The sequence below is a fragment of the Notechis scutatus genome, chromosome 3, assembly GCF_049901735.1.
Source record: "Notechis scutatus isolate UNSWTSFEM ecotype Mainland chromosome 3, rNotScu1.2, whole genome shotgun sequence".
Lineage (NCBI taxonomy): Eukaryota > Metazoa > Chordata > Lepidosauria > Squamata > Elapidae > Notechis > Notechis scutatus.
The window spans coordinates 48897499-48914330 of NC_142011.1; the positions used below are offsets into that span (position 1 = coordinate 48897499).

Below are 16832 nucleotides of genomic sequence, written 5' to 3' on the forward strand. Positions count from 1 at the left end.
TTGGTTTGTTTGAACTTTAAGTTACAGTTTGTGTTGACCATGTTTTGGACTTAATTTTCTGCAGTCAAAGGCTGTTCCTGGGAGAGTTTTTGTCCAGCCAGAAGGTAACCTCGACATTGGGGGCAAAGTTGGAGATAATAAAGGGACTCAGCCCCCAAGCCTTGAGTTTGACACCCCTGATCCAGGGGGCTCATTTTTCCTGGTAGTTATTTGTTTCTTACTACATTCAGTTTGAACACAGACTTCTGCCTTTACTGTGAGTTCTTCATTTTCTTGGTTGAGTCTCAGAGTAAGCAGACTTTCCTCTAGAATCAAGAGCCTTCATTTTTTCTTCCAGTATTCTAATTAGTTTACATTTGGTGCAAGTATTTTTGGTTCCTTATGAACATACATTTTTGGCACATTGCAAATTGAAAAGATTGCTGATGCAACCTATTAAAAACCAAGATTAAAAACATGCACAGTAAAGTATACATAGTATACAAAAGGTTTCCTGGATACCTAAAAACATCTTATTGCAATTGATGGGGGAAGAACTACCATAGTAAACTATAACATTGAAGGATCTATTAAAGAACCCAATTCCCAAGATTATTGGGAGATTAAACAAGTTCCTGACATGCCTAGCTGACAACTTTGTCATCCAAAAGGCAGAGGAGTTTTTTAAGATTAAAAAATAGCACAGTAAATTTGATATCCAGTACAGGTTATTCATGGCTTTTCAGGACTGACTACAAGTGCAGTAGGATTTCAGACCAGCAAAAATATAGCATGGATAAAGTGCAGCGCTTTTATTCAAGAAACTTCAGAGCAGGAATTGGGAAAACATTTCCATTTGAAATTAGTCTTTCTTGCTTCAGTGTACATTAACAAAAATATTTGAACAACCACCCCTTTTTCAAAAAGCCTCAGATGCAGAACTTTGACATTCCAGCATTTTAAGGAGCAAATTCAATATTCTGACATTTGGATTTTAAACATATTCACATTTAGATGAGAACCGTCTCAATCCTGAAATTTCACCTGAATTGGAAATTTAATCCTTGGGGTTATTTTATATAAGCAAAATATTTTTTTAAAAAAATCTAGCTTTTTTAAAAAAAATTCCATTTCTCTATCCTTTTATTCATTGCATAATGAAGAATATTAATAGATTGCACAGTGTATAGATTTGGAACGGTTATTCTTCCCAGCTCTCTTCATGTATCCATGGAATCAAACAGGATTTGAAGGGACTTTTTAGTTCAATGACCCACCCAATGATGGGTCACCCACAACGCCGAGACACAACCTATTGTGGAAATTGCAAGCACTTTCTTTCTTTCCCTCCCATTGGGGCCTTAACTGCAGGATCTGCAGAGCAGAATTGCCAATAAACAATATCCTTGACTCAGCAACAAATAGAAGGAGAGGCAAACAGAGAAGTTCAGAAGCAGGAGCAGGAGCAGCAGCAGCAGCCGCAACAACAACAACAGCAGCAGCAGCAACAACAACAACAGAAGGCAGAAGGAATGAACCTCAAAGAGGCTGAAAGTATAGAGACTAGTGGGGAAAAGAACTACTTCAAAAGGAGCAAGATCGCCACCTGATGGCCATTAAATGTGACAACAGAGAAGAAAAAAATAGAAATCCAAGAGAGATAAAAAGAACATGATGTGTAAGAAGAAATCGTCAATGTATACTAGATAAATGTTGTCAAGTATAGATAGGGTTCCTCAAAGTGGTCAATATTAACTCCCAATGGGTTAGTGTATTATTAGTCTTATTTTAGCCCTTTGTTTAAAGTAATATTTATTACATTGTTTAATTATGAGTACAGTATCCCAAAACTATCCCATACAATCAAAGACCTTAATAAAGCAGGATTCCAATTCACAGAATGGAGTTTACAATATGCACATTGAAGCAAACATGACAGTACGTTTTGCAGATCTCCAAATGAAATATATGGCAATTGGACAGGTATCTTATAACAGTTTCTAAAACTTGTGCATTGAAATAAACACTGAGCAGGGCTCTAAAGTCAGAAGTATTTAAAAGACTTAAACAATTAAAGTGTGGCTTTATAATCTCTCTTTCTCTCTCATTATGTACTAATCAACACATTAAATAAGATATCTCGACTTTCAAACTTGTATCAATCAGAAAGACTAGGGTTGAACTTAGCACAATTTAATATCAAAATTTACAATAAAATGCTTTGAGATTTGTTTTAATGAAAAGGCATTTATTAACAGTGCATTAGTGAATGAATTGATGGTTTCAGACTCAAATTAATGGGATTTAGTAAATTAAGATTTCAATAGTTCTATTTATGCTTGGAACAAACTCTTTATTAGTTAGCATTGTTCCCAAGGTTATCTGTTAAAATGAGCAATGTTAAAATGTTTTAAGGAAATTAAGCTTTGACTTACGTATTTTTTGATAATTGTTCAACTCAAACAGAAACTGAACTTGCTAAGTGCTTGTAGCAACAGCTGAGATTGCTAACTTGTCCTCTATTACTTCTGAAACATTTGAGAACAGCTTTCAAGAAAACTGATTGTATTACAACTGATTGATAACTTATCACTGGTTTTCTTTGCTATTTTCTTAGCAAAACTTCAATAATCACTCAACTTGTTTAGTTTTTTTGTTTTTAAATCAAGGGCATATAGTATTTAAATCTAATTAAAAAATTGCCAGCAAAACAAATGTTGATTTTTGGTATGAATAATGATATAGGTAAACAAAAGTAACCCCAAAAAATCAGTGGAGGGCAGCTATTGGGAATATAAAGCTAGGGACACACCAGTAATAACTCTGCATATAATTTTTGGGTCATATTGATGAAGACCCTGTACATCCGGGTCCACAAACTTGCCAGCTTTAAGACTTATGGACTTCAATTCCCAGAATTCTGGCTATGCTGGCTGGAGAATTCTGGGAGTTGAAGTCCACAAGTCTTCAAGTTGCCAAGTTTGGAGACCTTTGCTGTACATCATGAAGTGGGTGATTCTGACACTGATGTATCTCCACCTATTAGAGGAAGTGGGTAGGGTGTGTGTTTCAATCAATTGTGATAGGATTGAGGGTCTATCAAGGTTGGCTCATCAAAGTCATAATCTTCACTTTTTATGTCAAAATTAAATTTTGGCAAATTCCAGGAGACAATGGAGGACAGGTGGGCCTGGCATGGTATGGTCCATGGAGTTTCGGAGAATTAGACATGACTTAGCAATTGAACAACAACAACAACAAAAGTAAATAACATTTGTACTTTTGTTTGTCCCTCCCCTCCCAGAAAAATTCTTTTGTATATTCAGTAAGAAGAAATTATACAAATCCATTTCCTGGTTCAATACTTGTAAATCTCCTTTAGGAAATAAATTATCCACCTATTCCATTTCACGTCCATATCTTTCTCCATTTTATTGCTTATGATGGTTAAATCCCCCTTCAAAGTAATTTCAAAATTATCCATTGCAGCTTGTCCGTGATGTATAAATTGATTACTTACAACAGGATTTGTCCATTTTATCAAGAAGTTCATCTATTTCCCACCCAAAAAGATAGGCAATAGAAAGCACAATAACTTCTGTTATGGAATTCTGCTCCATTCTTATTAGAAAATATAAAAAAACAAACACTATTTTCTTATTATAGCAAAGCTATAATTCCAAATCAATCTCGACCATATTTATGGTCCATATTTATTTTATCATATTCATTAGATTTTTATGAATGAACGAACAAACAAATGAATGAATTCTTTATTGGCGAAGTGTGATTAGAGACAAGGAATTTGTCTTGGTCTTTATCCCACTTTTATTACTTTATTAACATTTAAATTTTAATTAACTTTTTGAAATCCATATTCTGGGCACCCTTTTATTGTATAATTGAAAAACTCATCTATTCCAAAGGTTCTTAATATCAAATTTGTACCATTTTCCTCTAAGGGTGAAGGGGACTCATCCAATGAACACATAAAAATCTTGCTGATCTGAAAGATCTTTGGCTCTCCAACAGAACAACAACAATAAAAAAAGAAATCCAAAAAGTGATTAGGAAACGAAGCTTGGTAGCGCTTAATGTCCATCAAAGGCTGTGTTGCAGGAGTGAGCTTGGTAGCATCCTAACTCCCAACTGCTCATAAGCCACTTATAAAATGACAATTTCTGTGGTCTACTCAAGGAAATTGATTATCTGAAAATGTGAATCATCTCAACAATCTCTCCTTCCTTTGGAGAGCTTTGTCTGGACTGGATCCTGCAACCAGGAGTGATTTCCTTGCAAATACAATCTGGTAATTCAGTGTGATGTCAGCTCATCATGGGGCTCAATGGAAGTCATTGTATAGTTTACTAATCTATAATTGCTAAAGAAAAATGTGGAAATCTGGAAAGGTATTTCAGTTTATGTTTCTCACAGATAAATGAAATGTGAAAAATGTTTTTATAAAATATATGAAGCACTAGCAGAAAATGTTAATTGAAAACATCTCAAGCACATTGCTCCAGTTAAGAATCTGGGACTCTTTTACTTGCACAACTGGAAATGGAAGGATGAATGGACACAGTCATGCTCTGGAATGTCAACATTCATGCAGGACAGAACCACCATGCAGTTTTCCAAGATTCAACAAAAAAATAGCAATCATAAACTAAGAATGCTGAGACATAATTCAATCAAAAGTAACCTTGTCCAACCTTACTAGAGCAACTGATAGTAGAGCAAGTGGGATTGTTCTTTCATTTTCCATTAGTTCTTAAAACAATGGGAACAGCTTCCAAGGAAATTGATTATAGTTTTCCATTTTGATATATTATCACATATTAATTTTGCTGGCAGGTGATGCTTTGTGAAGCCAAATTCTATTAGTCTTTTATTTAACATCAAGGGCAAAAATTCAATTGAAAGTAATTCAAACAGAGGAAAGTTAATTCCTATTATCCATAAGAAAAGGTATATTGATATTGGCTTAGTATCATAAGATTAAAGAGAGATAAAGGGCACAAGAACAAAGATTAAATAGAAAAGAACAGCTGCATTGGATATAAAAGTGGAATCACAGCAGCCTAGTTGTTGGCAAAATTTTTGGATTCCCTGAAATAATTCCTCAAGACGCAAAGTATCATGAAGTGGTTGATCCTGGCATTAGTTTGCATCCACCTGTCAGAAGGTTTTCATAGGTGAGTACCTCAGCTAAGACCATACTTTAAATGAAAATAGAACTGAAACAATCTAAAGCATATCACTTTTAGTTAAAAAAATGATGGCAAAATTATATTTTTATCATTCCATGGCAAGCCTCAGTATTCCTACTTCTTCGCTTAATCTCTTGTTTGTGTAGTATTTTGTTTGATGGGATATTATTGTTTTTAGTAACAAAAATATTTTTTAAAATATGCAGATAGTTGTGACAGTGATATTCTGGCTATCTTTCTTGATATGTAGAATCATTCTGAAGAAAGGAAAATCCATTCGTGAAATTATGAGAGAGAACGGAGTGTTGGAAGAATTTTTGGAAAAATACCATATTGATCCTGGATTAAAATATCAATTCAATAAATTCAGTGCTACATATGAACCAATGACCAATTATTTGGACGTGAGTATTTAAACCACAGAAAATCTGTATTTTCCTTTCCTTCATCTGACTTTGTAACTCTAGCATTTAAGTTTATTTCCTGCACATTGTGATAGTTCTCCTCAGAACCAATCAATAGGATGTTATTTATGTATAATGAAGTATCACTTAGTTATTTCATCTTTCCTTTCTCTTATGAGCAACAGTAAATTGACTGCTGATGTTTGAACTCAGAAAAGAACACAATCCATTTATTTATTTAAGTCAATTTTGGATGCTACCTGATTATTCAGCAACATATTTGGCAGATTATTATTTTTTGCAGATTATTATTCAGCAAAAAACAGTTTTCTGTATTTTTTAGTCTCATGTGATTGGAACATTGTTTCTGACAATAATACTCAGATATCCCATCTTGTTAAAGAGCAACTTAATGTAATATGTATTTGGGATAGCTCTCTTTACTATGACTGGTGAGCATTCTGGGTTAGGGCTGCAATTTCTCTTACTGATTTACTTGAATAAAAGACAGCAACCAGGCCAAGCAGTCCATGCATAACTTACTCCCAAAGAAGTGGGACAACAACTCCAGTCTACAACTGGAATAATAAACAAATAACCCTTCAGATTTGAAAAAGTTTTTTCTCTTTTTCATGGAGAATGGGCAAGGTGAGAATAGAAAAACAACTGTTTCCTAGGGCTGCCAAATTTGGGCTGCCAAAATCGGGACATTGTGAGATGGCGGAGAACAGTGCACTGTGCCTCTTTGCTGTCATTTTGTAGTCATCCCAATGTTTGTATCCCTAGAACAGGTAGTTCTTGTAGTCATAGAGATACTTTTGAGGTCCCACTAGATGGCAACATTTCAGAGAAGGGACTGGAGGATGTCTCCCCTATTTGATCTCAAGGACGGGCAGGTATTGTCAGGGAGAGGTAGTTCCCTACTTATGTAGTTACTCCAAAGATTTTGTGAAACCTGTCTCATAATTATTTTCATTTGACAGTCTTACTACTTTGGAAAAATAACAATTGGGACTCCACCACAAGATTTTCTTGTTCTTTTGGATACTGGCTCTGGTGTTCTGTGGGTACCTTCTACATATTGCAGAACAAGGGCCTGTGGTGAGTAGTCCACTCTGTTGCTGAATGTTTTGAATGTGTGCTTCTAGACAAAATATTTATTTTTGTCAAAACCAAATATATTTCACCTTATTTAAAATCATTTATACCTTATCCATTGATAAGGAACCTTTTCTGGGTTGCAGAACACAACTTAGCCCTCCAGTCAGTGAGTGGATCACTGAAGGGAGTAGAGCTGAAAATTTGGGCTCTTTTCCCATCATTTTAGATATTTTAAGGTGATACAGATAGGAATTAAATAATTCCATCTGATTTTGCTCTTACCTGCATCCTTATTTTTTTTTTACAAAATTGAAAATAGTTGGTGCCTACAGTACTGGATTTCCCATTTCATAATTGTGTATATCATTTGCCAGGGCAAAAATGATAATCAGTTTAGAGGAAAAAAAAATCAAAATTCTAAATGTGTCACTGGCCCAAAATGTCCAGCTCTACACATAAATGATCAGCTCTACACATAAAGGTTTTTCACTGGAGGTGCATTTCCTAACACCTTGGGGGGTTATTTTAAAATGCTGAAAGTTGCCATGTTGCTCATAGTTTTGCATTGATTTGGGTCCACAAAAGAGGACCTCTTGACCTGTACTAGTAAAGATGATTCTTATGCATATCTTTTTCAAAAATGCCTCTTTCAAACTCTTTCTACCCCCTTGCCATTTCAGTGTGATCAGTTAGAACAGATGTCTCCAAACTTCGCAACTTTAAGACTTGTGGACTTCAACTCCCAGAATTGAAGTTGGAGTGGAAATCCACAAGTCTTAAAGTTGCCAAGTTTGGAGACCTCTGGATTAGAATTTTGATGTGGCTTTTTCCTACAACATGAGAGAAAGAAAAGTGTGGGCTGGTAATGAAGTAAAGTACAGATCTGTTGTGATTTTAAGTATAGACAAAAAGATCTTTCACCATACATAGAGCAAAGCTACTACTCTCTATTTTTTCTTGTTTTGTTGTAGAAAACCATAATATGTTTGACCCGAATCGCTCATCTACTTATTACAGCAATAATGAACAAACTTACACCCTGAAATATGGATCTGGTAATTTGAGAATAATGATAGGTTATGATACTGTGCAGGTGAGTGGATTTTAACCAAGTTGTTAGTAATTGATTCCTTAACTATGCCACACTGATTAATTCATTAGAATTGGCTCTTTTTATTTACATTTACACGTATAACTGTTTTAGGGGACCAATGCATAAAATAAGCATTAAAATGACCATAAGTCTAAAGAGAATAAACATAATGGAAGTAAATTGGTATCATAATAAAAGCCATAAAAACAGTATTCTGATTAAAATAACATACTAATTTAACACTGAAGGTCCAACATCAGATTAACCTTCACTATTTCTTGCATGGATGCAAGGAAAGGACCAGCAAAGTTTCCAAAGGAGAGGGTGCTATTACAAAAAGTCTGGTCTTGCGGTACTCACCAGCTCAACCTTTTTTTTAAAATAATGTCAATAAGATAAAATAACCGTGAAATCTTGTAAGGACGAGGAAAGAAGATATCCGATACCATTGTTGGGCATAACTGGCATATTTGCGAAAGGTGATAGAATGCATTCGGGACAATGACCCCGAATGAAATTCTACCACATCTTTATCACATAATTGGGGTAGCTGTCATCAGCATCTTCAGGGGAGTAAGAAAAAAAAGGCAATATATAACAGAACTGCAGCAATGTGACCAGAGCCCTGCCCTTTTTGTATTTGTGATCAGCAACAAAAACACAAAGTCTTGATTCTTTTATCACTTCCCATAGAGAATACCGTTTTCACATATGGATAACCTCAACTTTTAGCAAGCCACCACTGCCCTTGCTAGACGGTGGCAAGCCATTTCCATGCTATTGCAAAGAAAACGATATGGAAGTCACCAGAAATCAAGTCTGACTTGAACAAAACATTATGCATTGCTCACCATTTTGTATATCTTTATTATTTATTTATTTATTTTATCTATTATCTATTTATTTTTATTTATTTATTCATTTATTTGTCAATCACTTACAAGATACAGGTATAAGAATAAACATAGTTTTGAATACATGAGATAGATACTTATAAGAAAAATAAAAAGAAACAATAGGACAGGGATGGTAGGCACGATTGGTGTGCTTATGCATGCCCCCTACAGGCCCCTTAGGAAGGGGGTGAGGTCAATAGTAGACAGTCTAAGGTTAAAGTTTAAGGTTTAAGTTAAAGTTTTTGGGGTTTATTTTAGAATCATAGAATCATTAACTTTATGATAAAGATATACACATTTCAAGAGAAAGTGCAGAGTTGTTGCAATGAACTACAAGTGAAATGCATTTTTCAATCTTCTCTTTCAGATCCAGAATATTGTAGTTCAAAACCAACAGTTTGGATTGAGTGTGGAGGAACCCACCGAACCCTTCTATTATAGTAACTTTGATGGGATTTTGGGTTTGACCAATCCTACTCCAAATGCCCAGGGATCATACTCGCTCTTGTACCAGATGATGAATCAAAACCAGATTTCTGAACCTATTTTTAGCTTTTACTTCTTACGGTAAGATTAACTACATTATATTTGTGCCATAGCATGTAAGTATAATTATGGTTTTCTTCCAGAACGAGTGATCTGGAATGGAACAATTTACTTTTATTCCATGGCTCAATCCCATCATCACAAATATAATGGAGTTCAACATTTCAGCAATGAATGATATTCAAAGAGAGGGGAAACATCAGGTTAAGAAAGAGGTTTAAAATTATTTTTGAGTTAAATCAGTGTTGATTTAAAAACTTTAACAAAGATCTTATAAAACTCCCCACCTTCCCTTGGGAAAGCCTGATTTAATCCTAAATGTTTTATCTCATACACTTCCTCCCCCACTCCATAGAGTCCAAGGTAGTGTATCTCTTAACTCCACCTGTTGGGACCTTCCTCCTTTCAGCTCTTGATTCCACCACATATACTAAAGGTTACTTTATTCACAGTATGGGTGTAAGAAGATTTTTACCCACATATGTGCCTCTAATTATATTCCTATCTCACCAATGGAATTGTGAAAAGTTGAATTTTCACAGCCTTTAAAAACATGGTTCTCAGTGGAGTGAGCAGTTGAGTGAAGGGTGTGTATGTCAATGGGGGAACCTGAGATGGGTGGATAGTCAGTGTTAACACACAACAATCTGTGCTCAGTTTGCATTGTTATTTTGCAATTTTATCCAAAAACTGGTTTTTTTATTTTATTTTCTGGCCATATTTTCTGATGAAAATGATCCTAGGATTGTTTACTCTACACAAAAAGACCACAAGCAGATGAGAAGCTATAACTCTTTCTTTTGCCCATTTTTTCTCTTTCCTCTCAGCCAACCAACTGTTCAGTATGGAGGAGAACTGATATTGGGAGGCATTGACCCCCAGATGTACACTGGGGAAATTACCTGGGCCCCTGTGACTGCACAGGCTCAGTGGCAGATCAGTATAGAAGAGTAAGTGATATTTTTTTCCTTCCTGATTTATATCGGATTCCATTTTATTTGAATGAGCTGCTTCTTCACCGCTTATAAGTGATGGAAGGATATTCCTCTCATCCGTTGGTTAGGTGTATTAGATTTTTGGCAGAACTGATTAATCCAATACTTATTTGCTACTTCTAAATTTGTTTGTGGGAAGGAAAACAGGCCTTCTTCTGCCTAGGATACAAATTTGGAAAACAGATGGGCATATCATTTCTCACCATCCACCCATCCAGCTAGCTAGCCAGCCAACTCCTCAATTGTCTAGTATTCTATCTGTCATCCTTGGGTGGAGTGCACATCACTATAAAACATATCGTAGCAATAGCAATAGCACTTAGACTCATATACTGCTTTACAATGCTTTGCAGCCCTCTCTAAATGGTTTACAGAGTCAGCATATTGCCTGCAGCAATCTGGGCCATCATTTTACTGATCTCAGAAGGATGGAAGGCTGAGTCAACCGTGAGCCGGTCAGAATTGAACTACTGGCCATTGGCAGAATTAGCCTGAAATACTGCATTCTAACCACTGCGCCACCACAGCTCTTATTGTAAATATAATACTTGTAAAAAAAAACCAGCCAACAGTCCAATGAGCAAGATGCAGTTAGCAGTAACAATAATACTAACAATATTCATAATATCAAATCATCTTAATATATCTAATTATATAAAGAGTAGTGTTATAGTATTTTTTTATTTCTAAGAATAATAAAATATCTTAAAATAACTTATTAAAAAAGGCTTCATCATTGAAAAGAATGAGAATTTATTTATTTATTTATTTTGATTTGTCAATCGCTTACAAGATAATAGGTATAAGTATATACATAGTTATGAATACATGAAATGGGTACATATAAGAAAAATAAAAGAAACAATAGGACAGGGATGGTAAGCACATTGGTGCGCTTATGCATGCCCCCTACAGACCTCTTAGGAAAGGGGTGAGGTCAATAGTACAGTCTAAGGGTTAGGGTTAGGGTAATTGGCTTCCAAAATTTCTAGTAGAGATCTTTCCAAGGATCACTTGCAATATTTGTGCCTATTTGCTTCTATAAATACCGCAGAAAGTTTATTGGACATACTAATTTTAAAATATTGACCAATATTTATGCAATATGCATGGTCCTAACTATGGTGCCAATATTCATGGGTAATCCTCCATGAAGTAAGGCATCTTACTATCCAATTGATTCCTAGGTATATGTCTTGATCAGCCTTCCTGAAATTCCTCCCTTCCACATTTGTTGGACTTCAATAATCCATCATGGCCTTTGTGGCAGTGGTTTTTTGGCCGAACCGGTAGTAAAAAAAGCCTACGATCAACTGAGAGGAGCAAAAAAATCCTCCCACAATCAGTTGAGAGGAAGAGAAAAGCACAGGATTGGCCCTCCCACCTGCCCCTGCGCTTTTCTTTTCTTTATCCTCCCAGCTGATTGGTGCTGCAGGTCTCAGCTGGTGTGGGGAAAGCTGTGCACCAGCATTAGGTAAAGCATGCCCACCAAGCCACGCCTACCAAGCCACACCTACCAAACCGGCGGTAAAACAATTTGAATGCCACCACTGCTTTGTGGCCTATCCAGTCGGTAAAGGCTGGTTAAAGGCTTTGTGTACATTAAGAATCCATAGGCTTTTATTTATTTTACCAATTGTATTTTGCTTTAGTTGTTTGTAACAGTTGTAGTAATATCCTTATGTTCTTATTGTTTCTATAGATTTGCTATTGGCAACCAGGCTACGGGCTGGTGCAGTGAAGGCTGCCAGGGCATTATAGACACAGGAACATCTTTGCTAACTATCCCACAACAATATTTAACAGATTTCGTTCAGGCTGTGAATGCTGCTAACTATGGTTCAGTAAGTAAAGAATCTTGAACAAATGTTGTGATTGTTCAGGGAACTGTTACCATTACGACTAGAGAAATCTATTAATTTTGGTTTCACGCAGTTCCTCATTTTCTTGTTCTTATGTTTGTTTTTCCTGATTTCCACAATAGGATGTGAACTTGTTTTTGTTTTTGTTTAATCTACGTGAACATTTATATGCATTTTGGGGTATTTACTCCAGAATAACAGGGGAGTGGGGGTGTTGTTTGCTATTCCTTACAATATACTTTTTTGTGCACAGTTGTCATGCTCCTGTTAGATCTGACTCTGAGGGAGAGGAGGAACAGCCGACAGTGAGTGGGAGTGTGGCTCCGGAGGTTGTGGAGGAAACTGGGGAAGGGCAAAGGCTGGCTGAGCATTCAGAGGAAGACCCAGGCCCATCCCCTCTTTATCCTAGGGCATGCAGGGAGGAGCAGATAAGGGAGAAATGTGAATGGCATGGTCTACAGGAGAGGAAAGGGCCCTGATCCCCTTCATGGGCTGCAGCTGTGAGGACTGTTTAAAAGGACAAACTGTGCATGGTCAGTGCTGGAAGCAAAGCATGAAATAATTCTAGTCTTTCAGTTCTTATCTGAGTCCTGGCGTCCAATGTGTGTATTTAGATATCTGTGGACATCTTCAAGCCCTTATCCTGCCTTGTCTCATTAATTGCTTCAGTGTGGTTTGTGTTGTTTTTTCTATTTATAATGTATATGTATTTGGAGTTTGAATGGAATTTCTTCCTTTTCACAACTGTTTGTGGGGGAGTTTTTTATCCAGTCAATGATAATTGGACCTTTGAAGCCGAGTTGAAGGAATTAAAGGGACTTCACCTGTTTTTGTGACTTTGTTGCTTTTGTATCCCACCCTGGGTCTTCACAACACTCGAACATTGTTGAGCTACAATAATATAGAAAAGGTTTTGCTAGTGGTTTAAGTAAGCTCAGAAGTATAAAATTTAAGTCTACTCAAAAGAATGCAAAAATAATTATTTTTTCTGTCACTCTAGTGGCCATAAATAATCTGAATATCATTTCATTGACCCAAAGACATTTTGCACAGCTTAAAGGCAATTTTGGCAGACTGAAGAAAAGAGATGAGGGTTTATAGTGCTGCTGTAACCTGGCCGACCCTTCTTATTGCCTCAATTTAACCTTCCCTCATATTTGTTCTTTCACAGTATACGGTGGACTGCAACAATGTCCAGAATATGCCTACCATTATCTTTTTCATTAATGGTTCCCAGTTCCCACTTCCTCCTTCTGCTTATGTTGCCAATGTAAGTATGCTTTTCTAAATTCTCCGTGCATAGCAAACCACTTCATTTTAAGATGAATTGATGTTCCATACCTCAATAATAATGCCACATAGAAATAGCATTATGCTGATGCTACTTTATTTATAACAAAAATATATCCCTTAATTTGAAGCTATCAGATATGTAATCCCCCTTCTATAATTCAGTCAGAATACTTGCAGATGACACCGATGGCTTTTCTTGAAGAATCAGATGCATATTGAAGCACATATAATATGGATTTTTTACCATGTCATTGCAAGCAAAGATTATACTCCTACGCAATTGCATAATAATGTGGAGAGTTAAACAATGTTTTATGTCATGTAATTTAATGATAATCCAAATCCAGATTCCAGTAAAATATGATTGATGTTCCTTCTTTTCTGCGATAAGGATACAACCTGAAGCAATTTGTTTCTTTTACAGAACAATGGCAACTGTTACCTTGCAATTGAGTCAACATATGTGCCTTCCTCAACTGGGCAGCCTCTATGGATCCTGGGTGATGTTTTCCTTAAAGAATATTATTCTATTTTTGACATGAGAAACAACAGGGTTGGTTTGGCACCATCAGCCTAAATGTGTTCTAATTTTCTTTCTGGATTAATGGAGCTGATTTTTGGATTCCAACAAAATGTTTCAAATTAAATTTGAAATTGTATGCTTCTCAACTGACATTCACTCTTAGCCCTTTTACATAAAGTTTGTTCACTTAAGATCCATTGCTACAAAGAAATAAATTATAACCTGCCAAACTGGTGTTTTAATATTCATTCATTAACAACGTATATATTTGGGGTTTCTTTCCACATTATATTGTTTTTTGTCCACAGTGAAATTCATCTTTTTCTCAGTTGCTTTTGGTATAAGAAAAAATTGAGAAAAGCTGGCTCAAAATAGGGGAGAAATGAAAATGGAAAACAATACATACTAACTGCAAAATGTCATAATTGAGATAAAGCATTTTGGTAATAAAAGTTTTTACCAGGAGAAACATGTTTTGCAGTACTGCCACCTAATGGATTTTGGCCCATTTATTGGATCAGAAGTTTGCATGTATTTCAAATATGAACCTTTTCTTCCTTGTCCCAAAGGTGTTTTTTTGGAGTTTGTTTTTCCTTGAAGACATTTTGCTTTTCATCCAAGAAGCTTCTTCAGTTTTGACTGAATGGTAGAGGATGGAAATATTTGTACTCCTTGTAATCATCTGGCCATTAGCACTCCTTCTGAGATTGTTGAGGCCACTTGAAGGTTTCTCTCTGTCCTCAGGATCATCTGAATAGTGCAAATGGGTGTGGAACCTTTTTGGGCAGAATGGGACAACTCACCTCGGCCAACTTGCCATGGTCAACTCACTGTGGGATAGCTTGCTGCTAGACAATCCCACAATTCCATTTACTTATTTAAAATAATTTTAAAGCTATTTTAATTTTTGTCATTCACATTTTATTTTGTCCCTCCTTTGGCATCCTTTCTTTAATTATTCTGTCAGACTATTTCTTTGATATTACTACTGTAACTCTTGTCCCCTGGCAAATTGTTCTGTGATGAATTGCCCATGGCAAGTTGTCCCAAGGTGAATTGGCTGCAGCAAGTTGGCTGTGGTGAGTTGTCCTAGACCCTTCTTGGAATTGCTGAAAGGACTGAGTTGGAAACAGGAGATAGATGGTATCATATTCTTCCTCCCCTGTTGAGAGAGAGCTATTCAATCTTAATGTAGATGGTCTCTTTGACCCCTTTCAAACCAGCCGTCCTCTCTGTCCAGAATGTGGGCTTTGCTGTCTTCAAAAGAATGCCCTTTTGTCTTTCAAATGCAGGTGGACTACTGAATCTAGTCCTGATGAGTTTGTTCTCCTATGTTGTGCTATGTGTTTGTGATTGTTTTGTTTCTCCAATGTACAGTACAGATCACAGATCTGTACATTGCATCACTGCATTGTACTGCATATATAAGTGGTATATAACACTAAATGTTATTGCTATTGCTACCCTATCCTATAGCTTGTTCAAAAGAGGTGCCACATAATCTAATAGAACAGAAACAGAAGTAGAAAGTTTTTTTTTTTTTTAATAAAGAGGCCTACTTCTAGAATATTTGCAATTGATTACATTATTTTGGTAATTTTTCCTGCATTCTTTAATTGATATTACTTATTCTCAGCACTTTGATTTTCTTATTAGCCTTTTTAAGTTGTTCCAGTCTGGTTTCCAGTTTGAGCCTGACACCTCCCTTGTATATTTCTGAGTGTTGTTAAACAATGCCTGCAAAGTACAGCAGGCATGGTCAATTTCTCCTGTGCTTCAGTAACTGGCACCTTGGTACCTTTATGTACCTTAGACATTTTATTAGAGACAACATTACCACACCTATTCATTAACCTTTTGTTTCATTGAGATATGTTTTTGTAAACGGTGTCCAAAACTATTTTAACACCTAAAATACAGGGAACCTATTAGAACAGCCACAGTACTGAAATATATTTTCATACACTCAACCGACTGCTTAATTGAGATCTTCCTTTTCAGACATCAGTTTGTTTATTCTGTTTATTCTGTTACTTTACTGAGGCCTTATGGGTGGGAGTTATATACCAACCTGCTATATGGATGAACACATCTTTTCAATTAAATTGTAATTGGTCAATCAGTATATTTTGGATTGAATATATAACCACGAATCTGTAGATTAAAAACTTTAGTGAAGTGAAAAATATACTTCCCCTTTCTTATAGGGCAAACTCATATGATATAGGAAGTTCTATCTCATTAGCATTTTCTCACTAGCAACTTAAAATATCTTCTAAGGTCACCAACCATTGTTATATGAAATACAGTAATGAAGGAAGACTTTCTATCATTTCAAAACAGGTGGATGATCCTATAAAAAGGGTACAAATCTCTCAGTGTGAAATGTCCATTGAAGAAAAATATCAGTACATTTGTTAAAAAGACACAGAATAATATTTAAAACATTTATTTTTAATTTTGCTGTCCAATTGTTAGATGGGCGCATTTAATGTTGATTTTAAAAATAACTGCTTATCTGCTGCAGCTTAAATTATTGTTAGAAACCTCATTTTACTGTTGTATACCATATAACCTTGGGCTTGATGCAGAGAAAACTGATAGTTGGAATATTGAAATGAAAAGAACATAAGATTACTATGCCTCTGAATTTCCCCTAATATGTCATGTATTACAGTTTACCCAAGCTGTAATACATGAACTCAGGAAGAAAAATTATTCTGAAGTGTCTGGGACTGGAGCCTTCAAATACTGGGGAGAAATGAACAGCATTTGCCACATCGGGGAGAGATGGAAATAATGCTGGGAAACATCTGTCCCTGGGAAAGAGCATCAGCTCTGTTTTTTCTGCCTGATACATAAAAGAGAGGGGGGAATAATCAGATAGAGAAGCTGGTAATCAGGAAGTGCTAAAAGATATAATTTTATTT

At 35.9% G+C, this 16832-nt stretch overlaps 1 protein-coding gene across 1 annotated transcript; it reads left to right on the top strand.

Annotated features, from left to right (window-relative positions):
- The first annotated feature begins 5081 nt into the window (after nt 1-5081).
- LOC148131171 (pepsin B-like) lies at nt 5082-14127 on the top strand. The gene is made up of 9 exons (XM_087959766.1): nt 5082-5174; nt 5440-5593; nt 6577-6694; nt 7666-7787; nt 9051-9250; nt 10057-10179; nt 11927-12068; nt 13258-13356; nt 13804-14127. Exons 1-9 carry the CDS (start codon nt 5119-5121, stop codon nt 13954-13956), a joined length of 1167 nt encoding a protein of 388 aa, XP_087815892.1. The 5' UTR covers nt 5082-5118; the 3' UTR covers nt 13957-14127.
- Nucleotides 14128-16832: the final 2705 nt, after the last annotated feature.

Coding starts and splice junctions, on each gene's coding strand:
- LOC148131171 (XM_087959766.1), top strand. CDS start 5,119: ATGAAGTGGTTGATCCTGGCATTAGTTTGCATCCACCTGTCAGAAGGT. Junction 5,594..6,576: donor CAATGACCAATTATTTGGAC/GTGAGTATTTAA, acceptor TTCATTTGACAG/TCTTACTACTTTGGAAAAAT. Junction 13,357..13,803: donor CTTCTGCTTATGTTGCCAAT/GTAAGTATGCTT, acceptor TTTCTTTTACAG/AACAATGGCAACTGTTACCT.